A 10,687-nucleotide genomic window follows, 5' to 3' on the forward strand; every position below is an offset into this window, starting at 1 on the left:
TGTTCTTAAAATGAACATGTGCTGGGTCATCATCCGAGACTGCTATAACATGAAACATATGGCAGAATGCAGGTAAAACAGAACAGGAAACATACAATTCTCCCCCAAGGAGTTAAGTCACAAATTTAATTAACACATTTTTTTAATGAGCATCATCAGCATGGAAGCATGTCCTCTGGAATGGTGGCCAAAGTATGAACGTTTAGTGTATCTGGCATGTAAATACCTAGCAACGCCAGCTACAAAAGTGCCATGCGAACGCCTATTCTCACTTTCAGGTAACATTGTAAATAAAAGTAGTCAGCAGTATCTCTTGTAAATGTAAACAAACTTGTTTGTTTTAGCAATTGGCTGAATAAGAAGACGGACTGAGTGGACTTGTAGACTCTAAAGTTCTACATTGTTTTGTTTTTGAGTGCAGTTATGTAACAAAAACAAAATCTACATTTGTAAGTTACACTTTCACGATAAAGAGATTGCACGACAGTACCTTAATTGTGAAGTGAATTGAAAAATACTATTTCTTTTGCTTATTTTTACAGTGAAAATAGTTGTAATTATTAATAATAATATAAAGTGAACACTTTGTATTCTGTGTTGTAATAGAAATCAATATATTTGAAAATGTAGAAAAACATCCAAAAATATTTAATAAATGTCAATTGGTATTCTATTGTTTAACAGTGCGATTAATCATGATTAATTTTTTAAATTGCTGTTAATATTTTTGAGTTGATCGCATGAGTTAACTGCGATTAATCAACTTTACTCTTTAATAAAGATTTCCTTTGTCCAGAAGCCTTTACTAAAATTCCATAATGCACACAGGGCCATGGAATCTTCCAGAACACACAAAACCTGAGCTACTGCTGTAAAGCAAACAAAATTTCCTTTAAAAGAAGACTTCAGCTTTTAAAAAAAAAACAACATTAAGCAGCAAGAGGACACAACAACACAACACAACACGACCAGAAGTTCCACAGCTTTCATGCAATTCTGAATTATAGTATTTATGGGGTGGGACAGAATAAAAATGGGAAATACCGTTAATCTCTCCCCTCCACTCATTGAATCGTCACTAATATTTGATACATAATGCAGTTTTGAGCACCTAAATTAGTTACCTACTACATAAAAGAGTCAGATCTTTTCAAATTTATAAACCATTTAAAAGGATTCAGGCCTTTTTTAGATTTTCCATTTGAGATCAGAAAGAAGTTCATGCAAGTATAGACTGTGGATCACTTCTATATTCTGCCAGTACAACTTTTATTTTAAATAGTAAAGCAGTCAACAGAAGACAGTTTAATACTAACAGTGACTTAGGCACGTATCAGCATGATCTGATATGCAGGTCTCCATCCTGAACTACACAGTATTTTAATGTATGATTTGAGATTAAACGTGCATAAATTTCTCCTTACGTTCTTGATAGGGCTTTTGTTTATACAATTTTTTAAGGCGAAATCTCTCCAGTAGCAAGAGGCAGACCCACCATCTATACAATTAGAGTACATATGTATACAATTTTAGCTGCAGATATTCACAATATGAGTCATATCTACAAAGAAAGCAACAAAACACATTGACACTTGCACTAAGTACCACGCAGGTCCATCTTATTGGTCCACTTGAAAGTATCCAAGACTTCCAGTATAGGGCTTTTTGTCTGTCTGTCTTTCTCTAAACCTTTAGACCATCTCTAAATTTGGAAAGTTTACAAAACAATTCCCAGCCAGCATCAGTGGTAGTAGTAGCCAAAGCATGAACAAGGCTCCTGCAGCCAGACCTGATTTTATCACCACTTAATTAAATCTACTGAAAGCATGTTTAATCAACACTGTGGTTAAAAAATGATCCGGCCATTGAGGCTAGCACCATTTCAGCTGAACAGGTGACAGTACTGGTTGATACACTCGAAAGGAAGCCTACACTACAAAATCAAGTCAACCTAAGTTACGTTGATGTACAGCCACCACAATAATTGAATCAGTTTTACATGTCCACACGATGCTCCTTGTGTTGGCGGTGCACGTCCTCACTGGGAGCACTTGCACTGATTTAACTGCCAGCATGGTGCATTGTGGAACAGTTTCTGAAAGGCAGCAACAGTTGATGTAAGCAATGCAGAGTACACTGACACTGCATCAACTTAAGCCCTATGCCTCTCGCAGAGGGAGAGTTATTAAGTCGGTGCAGTGAGCAAGTTACATTGGTGAGAGCTACATTTTAGTGTAAACGCTTGCAGAGTTAGGTCGACATAAGCTACCTTATGTCGATCTAACTCTGTCACATAGACTAGGCCTAAGGCATCAAAATAGTGTTATGCTTCTTTTGCAGTTGCCAACTCCCAGCATCGCATTTGAGAGGTGAGAGGGGAAGAGAAGGAAAGGCAAGCCTTATATTTGTTGAAGTGCAAATCAGGCAGTGAACGGACTTCTAGTTTGCCTTGTCACTGGAATAATTCACAGGTACTCTGGTCTCACTGACTAACAACTCACAGATTCAGAAGGACATGTGAACAAGATAAAATCCATATTTTAAAACAGTGCATATAGGTTTAAAAAATGCTGTTAGATAGTGACAATATTCACATATAAAACAGGAAAATAGGGGCTGGGGAAAGCCAGCCAATGTTTAAAAGCAACATTTTCTAGTATATCATTGACTCTACAACTCTTCAATTAAAAAGTTATTCCTAAGCAATTGGTCTGATTACTTTTGGATCCTTTTTAGTTAATTATGAAGGCTTTAAAACTGCATATTGTGCAGTATTTTAGTTTAAAAGTGTCAGTGATTTCAAACACTGTTGAGGTATATAATTATATTGTTAGCAGTTACCCAAAAGCTAAGTAGGTTGGCAGTTTGCTGCCCCACATACTCAATGCAAAACTCACACAAGATGCATATATGGAAATGTGGATTTGGACGACACCAACACCATTGTCTTTACTGCCTTTTATATTTCTCCTAATTTACATACAGGCAAAGCAATTCTTGATTCATCCTGCTCTCTTCCCTTTTACCAATATGGAACATTTCAAAGGAAAAAAAATCCAAACCTTCTCTCCCAAGTTTCATATAGAGCTAATTTTAACAGCTAAGTTATGTCATTGAAAATAATCTATAACAGAAAGGCTAATAGCCCTTAACTATACTCATGGGAATAGCATCTCTAGAATTAGCACTTCTTTTGTTTTCAGCAAAAACAACAAAACCTCAAAATGGCAAAACACAAAATATACTCTGCAACTCACTCACACAGGACATGGCTTCAAGGGAAAAGTTATTATTAGACATATTGGAGTAATAATTAGAAGGCTCAATCAGGATCAGAGCCCCGTTGTGCTTGGCGCTGTGCAAACACACAGAAAGAGACAGGCCCTGTCGCAATAACCAGCTAAAGAAATCATAGCACCTCAATTTATGCAATTCAAATCATACATTTAAAAACACAGATTTTTAACTGACTGGTTAAATATTTCAAAACAAGGTTGCTGTTCAACACCTTTGAAGTTGCACACTGAAATGTTTATGTGTGGTTAACAATTGTTAGCTTTGCTTTTCCATGGGTGGTTTATACACAGTTTGAGCACTGATTTAACTAAAACAGTTTAGAGACTGGTTCAGGTAAAACAGTGCAGTCTCCTTTATTCTCCTTTTATTCTATTTTATTCCTTTTATTTATACTCACTTTTATTTCATATGAAGAGTGTCCTACTTCAATTTTGCTTAAGTTGTAATTGATAACAGTCAATAGATAATTAGAAAAAAAATAGTATACAAACACAGGACTTGAATACAATGATGTCATGGCTGAAGAAAAAACATCACAGTCTGCATTAAAAAAAAGTGGAGGGAAAGTCAACATCATTATGAATTCAGTGAAGTTTTTTGGCTCTTTCTATTTGGTTTCTCACAATGGAATATTCAGTCCAATTTCCAAATAAGCTTGATTTTAAATGCCTAAATAAGATTCTCATGTTAACATTCATTATACTATTGGGTAACATTCATTTAATTAAAATGAACATACTACTAATAGAGACTATTTTACCCCTTTCAAATCCTTCCTATGCAGTTATAAAAAAACCTTCCTGGTTCATCCTATTAAACCATTTTTGTGAGAAAAAACAAGAAGCCTAGGATTAGCATTAGTAAATTATGCTAGTCCAAGTAGGGAGTCTCAACTTTCCAATCTGGAAACTCAGTACCTATGCGTAACCCACATTAACATGGTGTGGCTCACTGTACCCACAAATGGTCAGGCCACAGAGAGGTCTGTGTATGCCATTGCCTCAAAGGTAAGAGAACTCCTCCTTTAGCTCATGTAGCACAGGCTCTCACTTTTAGAGCACAGGGATTTGAATGCAGGTCCATTGATGACACAACCATGCAGTTACCATCACAAATGAAAGAGGACCAGGAAGAAAGTTAGGGCTCACACTGTCCCATCTGGGGTACCACCCACTTGTCTTGAAGTCCCTGGCTGAGTCATGTGGTAGGGGAACGGCAACACTTCAATTTCTAGCCTAAACAGGTATTAACATAGTAAATGACTGAACAAGACATAATTCCTCATGATAGATCGGAGGCTAAAAATTCAGTTGAAAACCAGAGTTATCCAATAGTGCTAAGAACAATCCAATTATTACCCTTCTTTTGCAAGACTGGCATAAAGCCAGAGAGCTCCTAGATAGGACTCAGGTTCAGTTTTCCAAAAAAAAAAAAAAAAAAAAAAAAAAAATTATATACACACACACACACACACACACTTTTTCAAAATTTGGTTCCATAAAAGGATTACAAATTTCAGTTACTGTTTCCTCAAAAATATTCTCAGGTCTTTCAATCAGCTGCAGCAACACAATATAAAAACAAAACTATTTTGCATGCACCTGAAAGTAAGACCTTATCACTAAAACCAGATCCAGCGGTCAATATAGAAACTCTCTTAAGCAGCTTATTTCCAAAGTTTTAAATGAGCCTATGGAATAATATGATTGATAGATATCATATGCTACTTTCTTAGAACAGAGTTGTTGGTACAGCAATTGGAGGCTGACTGGCCTACCATTCATAAGATATCAATTTGCAACAGAATCACACAACTACAGTATCATATTAACCACTAACTGTGTTACTTCCTTTCAACTGCAAACAAAATATGGCCAGAACTAATATGTAAAAGGCTCTCATTCTGCAGCTGACTCCACCCAGTCAGATCCTTACACCTGCACAGAGCCCCAGTGAAATCAGTGGGCATTCCTCAACATGGAATCAGTTGAAGGACTGATGTCCAAAACGTTACTCACCTAAGGCAGCCTTATTTCACTGTTTGTTGGAATGCCCCATTGTATAGTATTTCTTGGTCCTGGTTCAAAATTGTTTTATGTAAGTGACAGGTAGAGAAGGAAAAGTTATTGAAATAATCACCCCCAAACCCTCATCCCTGCAACAGTGGGAGTAAAATTGATATTATTAACCTGTTTTCATCTACAGTAAAAAAAAAAAAAAAAAAAAAAAAAAGTATATCCTAAATCAGTGGATATCTAAAGCAAAACTTGTTCAACACCCAGAAATTTGAATTAATTAGTTCAATTTTGTTACGCGTACTTACTATCTCAGAGAACACCACAAGTTTCATACGACATGGTTCACCCTCAACCTTAAGTGACTAGACTGGATCAGCAATCCACAGAATCAAAACTGCCCAACATCTAGATCTACCTCAGACTGGACATGCAATCTCCTTCCAGATGTAAACATATAACACGGAACCCTGTATGTAATGAGTTTAACATTTCACGGCTATTATCCTTTTCTTCCTGATCCTTACAAAATATGCACATACTTCACTGACTGTAAATTGGAATTATTTCGACAATTATACATTTTTTTCTTCCCAGATGTGTCTTGCTTGGTATGGGAAATAACATTCACATGTTGACACAAACATCATTCAAATACCATGACAGCATTGATGTTATATTTGTGCTGGAAGAGTCACTTTCATTATAAATGCATTTTCAGAGGTTTATAGCTCCTTCCAAAATTACTCCTTTGGCCTGAAGTTTCTCATACTTGTTCACGGCCCAGAAAGGACTGGGGAGAAAGCGAGCTGTTCGTTTGTTTTTTAATTTTAGTAAAATTATGTGCGACTCCTTTTGAGCGAACTGAAAATGAAAAAAATAAAAGCTGGTTTTCATGTATTAATAGATTTTTCAGACACTGCTGCTCATGGATAATTCAAGTGTTTTCATTTTTAAATTCAAATTTGAACTATAAAGATTCCTAATCACTAAAACATTGAAAAGTTACAAATGAATGAAAATGGCAGTCACTGCCTGTGTGTTTTCCCTCTCAATGTAAGTGTGCACAGAGTACATTTATCTAGCTATGTGTTCAAAGGTCTATATACATAACTGCACAGCGCCTGTGCTGCTTATTTTGATGACAGAACATGCACTCAGTGTTGCTCTTAATTTTTCAAAATATAAAAAGCAAGGAATTTATATAAAAATACTACATTAATGCAAAATAATAGTTCGATTTTATATGGACAAAAAATAAAATAAACTATGGTTTCAATTTGGCTAGAAAACCACAACCTTTTACAGTCACAGACACTTTAGATAAGTCATTAGGCTATTTAAATTATACACTGTATCAACAGCATGGAAGTCTAAGGTAGTTCCACTGTATCTTGTGACAAGGGACGTCTCAGTGTTTAAGATGAACCCAGAGGAGTTTGTGCTCACAGGAGTTTAGCGGACATCAAATACCAACCCAGCAGAGCTTGTGCTCTGGCAAAGAAGCACAAATGATGGGGAAGGGCTGGCACTGGGAAAGTCTTTATACAGCTCTGACGGCTGGGGCCCCAATGCAGCTTATCTTCTCCTGGCACCTGCGCTGACTCTTCTGGGTGATGTTGTGATCATGCAAACGTTATCAAGTCACATCATCACAACATCCAAGCCTGCAATGTTTGGATTTAATTGTGCACAATTAAACATGGTTGGATTGAATAAGATGTATTGTTTTTCCATGCTCTTTGTCCAACTATAGATTTAAGCCAACTTCTTGTTCTAAAAAGTATTAACTAGCTACCAGCAGCTGAACAGCTTAGCAGCCTTCTCTTAAAAACAAGTCTGAAATTGTCTCAAACAGATTATCTTAAATTTCAAAAGACAATGAAAATATATACAGATGCTCCCTGACTTACGCAATCGTCCCATTCTGGAACACCTTGTGTAAGTCAAATTTTGCATAAGTTGGAAATGTATACCTGACCATTACGCCCAAAAAAACCCCACACCCCTATTTTAAGCTTACGGAACTTTTTCCGTAAGTGCGTATTTGCGTAAGTCAGGTCTTGCGTAACCCAGGGAACGTCTGTACAGTAAAGTGACACTAATTTTTTGTACTCCCTTAAAGAAGAGAATTTTGTTACTATGTAAACTATCAGTGTTCTTCAATACACTGGACCCTCGCTAGAACGCGGGATTTGGGATCCATGCGTGGTACCGCGTTAACATGGGGACCGTGTTATAGCGGAGACCACGTTAAAATGAATTGCAATTAAAAAAATTAAATTTGGGATCTATTGCCGCGACCGCATTATATGCAAATTTGCGCTATATAGACGCACCTTCTGGCAAGGGTCCAGTGTACCATATATACGATTCCATGTTTAAAATGCACTGCCCCAAAGGCTATTGTTCTTCTGAACACAGTGGCAAGTGACTACCAGAAGGTAATTTTTATTGGTACCAGGAAGAACAGTAGAATGGATTCTCAATCCATTTTAGAATGGCTTAAACGGTGCTGCACTCTCTCAGCTAGATAAAAATTGTATACTATTAGTGAAGACCAAAATGGTATGCTCTCAGAGGCATTCATGTCTTTATTCCTTGAGCATGTTCACTTGGTCCTGATCCTATTTCTACAGAACTTTTGTATGCGGTAAGTTTTGCTTTTAACCACCAAGAAGGTGAGAGTGGGGAAGATGGAACTGAGGTCTGTATATTTGTTCTATTCCTTATTTTGATTTGATGTCATGCTTCTTCTGCAGAACAGAAACCGTAAGATTAAGTATTCGTATGGAGGCTCCTCCTGCAGTTAATTATATCCTTATAGCCTGTACTGAAAATATTTTTCCATCTATACATCATTCACAACAAAAAATTAAATTGAACAAAAAGTAAACCTGTAACCTCTGCTTGTTGGCTCCATATATTTTGAGACAAGGAAACAAAATGTTGAGAAAAAGCACCCAGATGTCCACAGCCAAGTATAATCACCCCCCCGAAACTTTCAAATTTAAGGCAGCAGTATCCAAAGGAATGTACAACTAGAAGGAAACTTATGTTACGGGACACCTCCAACACGTACCTACCCATCTCAGGCAAAGATCCAACTCCCACTGAATTTGATAGTTTTATCGGTCCCTTAAGAAGCCACTTTAAGTACAACTCCAGTACAATTTTGTTCAGCATTTAGATAGTCTCTCCTACTGGGTTATGGTTAAGTGGGACCTAAACTCACCAAAATTTCACTGCCACCAGACAGACACTTCTAACAAACCTAATTCCTAACCCCTCCAGTCCATAATCCCTGAAGATAGATGCTGACTCCCATTTCCAGCTAGATTTTCCATGTCTTTCTCCCTCGCTAGTCTTTGATCTGCTACCCATGAAGTAAGGCAGTCCAGTTAGTCCAAGCCCATTTCTGTTGATCTACTTGTGACTCACTGATGAATGTCCCCCTTCTGATTATCTGACACAGATCCCAAGGATCCTAGATGAATCCCTGACCATCCCATCTACTAGGCAATTGATTTTTGCTGTTCCCTTAGGTTGTCACTTATCACTAGAATGTTTGAGTGGTAGGAAGGAGAAAATATGTGGCTATGTTGTTTAAGCCTTCAAAAAAATAGTTTGAGATATTACCCAAACCCTGAAAGGAAGAGTGCCAGGTTGCAATACTCACCTTATGGCAGCCAGGGTAGGTTGCCATGGTGCTAAGGGTGGGGATGCTGGGATTCTTGCTGGTGCTGGCCATGATGTTTTGGATCTGGGTAAGCTCTTGCCTCAGTACCTGCTTCTGGTGGAAGCTGAACGCAGGGTGGTTGGACGCCATAGTGAAAAGCAAGAGAAATTCATCCCCAGTGCGGCCCTCGTTGAGCTGCAGCCCATAGTTGTTGATGACAGAATCAATGTGGGTAAGTGTGCGGAAGAGGACTCCAGCTGCCTCTCGGTGTGCAGACCCCAACAAGGCAAGGGATACCAGCAGTTTGCTACGTACCACCTCATCTGTCAAGTTAGTGAGGCTACCCAAGTCAGCAGGGTTGTTGGCCTTGATTTCAGAGTCACGTAGGGAGTGATAGTCCTTGCGGGCCAAGTCCTCTAAGCAGGCACCTAGGAAGCGCAGTTCAAGTGGGATGCACAGGTCCAGGAGGCCACAGAGAAATTCCACTCGCTGCGGGGAGGGCAGTTCTGAGAACCAGCGGTATACACTGTCCCTCTGCAGCCGTGGGCATCGCTTCTCTACCATGTTGCTACTGCAGCTACCACCACCTCCACCAGTGCTGGTGCCCCCCCGGGGACAGGGGAGAAACACACTGGGGAGTGAAGGAAAGTGCCCAAACGAAAGGGAGGGAAGTGGGGGAATGGGACCCTGAGAGGTAAGTGCCCAGATACAAGAAGGGGGCACCCTAAGAGCAATACACACTGGGTCCCAAACAGTAAAAATCCAGGAAAATCAGGGACCTCACATTAGGGGTGAGATACAGATGGGGGGGATGCAGAGACACACAGGGACCCTGGAGGAGGGGGTTGCTGATGGGGGGGATGTGGGGACACGCACGGATCCCAGGGGGGAGGAGGAGGCTTCCAGTGGTGGGGATGAGGAGACACGCAAGGACCCTGGTGGGGAGGGGCAGGAAGACCCCAGGGAAGGGTTTCCAATGGAGTGATGAGATGACACGCAGGGACCCCAAGGAGGGGCTACTGATGGGGATGTGGGGACATGCAAGGACCCTGCGGATTAGTGATGGAGGGCGACAGGACACACAGGGAACCAGGACGGGGTTAGTGATGGGGGGGGAAATGACGGGACACCCGGGGGCCCGGGAGGGGGTTAGTGATGGGGGGGGGGAAATGACGGGACACCCGGGGGCCCGGGAGGGGGTTAGTGATGGGGGGGGGGGAAATGACGGGACACCCGGGGGCCCGGGAGGGGGTTAGTGATGGGGGGGGGGAAATGACGGGACACCCGGGGGCCCGGGAGGGGGTCAGTGATGGGGGGGGGGGAAATGACGGGACACCCGGGGGCCCGGGAGGGGGTCAGTGATGGGGGGGGGGGAAATGACGGGACACCCGGGGGCCCGGGAGGGGGTCAGTGATGGGGGGGGAAGAGATGACGGGACACCCGGGGGCCCGGGAGGGGGTCAGTGATGGGGGGGGAAGAGATGACGGGACACCCGGGGGCCCGGGAGGGGGTCAGTGATGGGGGGGGAAGAGATGACGGGACACCCGGGGGCCCGGGAGGGGGTCAGTGATGGGGGGGGGAGATGACGGGACACCCGGGGGCCCGGGAGGGGGTCAGTGATGGGGGGGGGAGATGACGGGACACCCGGGGGCCCGGGAGGGGGTCAGTGATGGGGGGGGGAGATGACGGGACACCC

The 10,687-nt window shown here is 41.2% G+C and overlaps 1 protein-coding gene across 1 annotated transcript in view; it reads right to left on the bottom strand.

Moving 5' to 3' along the window:
- Positions 1-10,092, bottom strand: part of ZCCHC14 (zinc finger CCHC-type containing 14) — a 94,574-nt gene extending 84,482 nt beyond the window's left edge. Inside the window, exon 1 of the mRNA XM_074968863.1 lies at positions 8,992-10,092. Coding sequence (XP_074824964.1) covers positions 8,992-9,555 — 564 coding nt within the window. The 5' untranslated portion in view covers positions 9,556-10,092. The remainder of the gene's footprint in view (positions 1-8,991) is intronic.
- Between the last annotated feature and the right edge of the window lie 595 nt (positions 10,093-10,687).

This window comes from Natator depressus, chromosome 12, assembly GCF_965152275.1.
Source record: "Natator depressus isolate rNatDep1 chromosome 12, rNatDep2.hap1, whole genome shotgun sequence".
Classification (NCBI taxonomy): Eukaryota; Metazoa; Chordata; order Testudines; family Cheloniidae; genus Natator; species Natator depressus.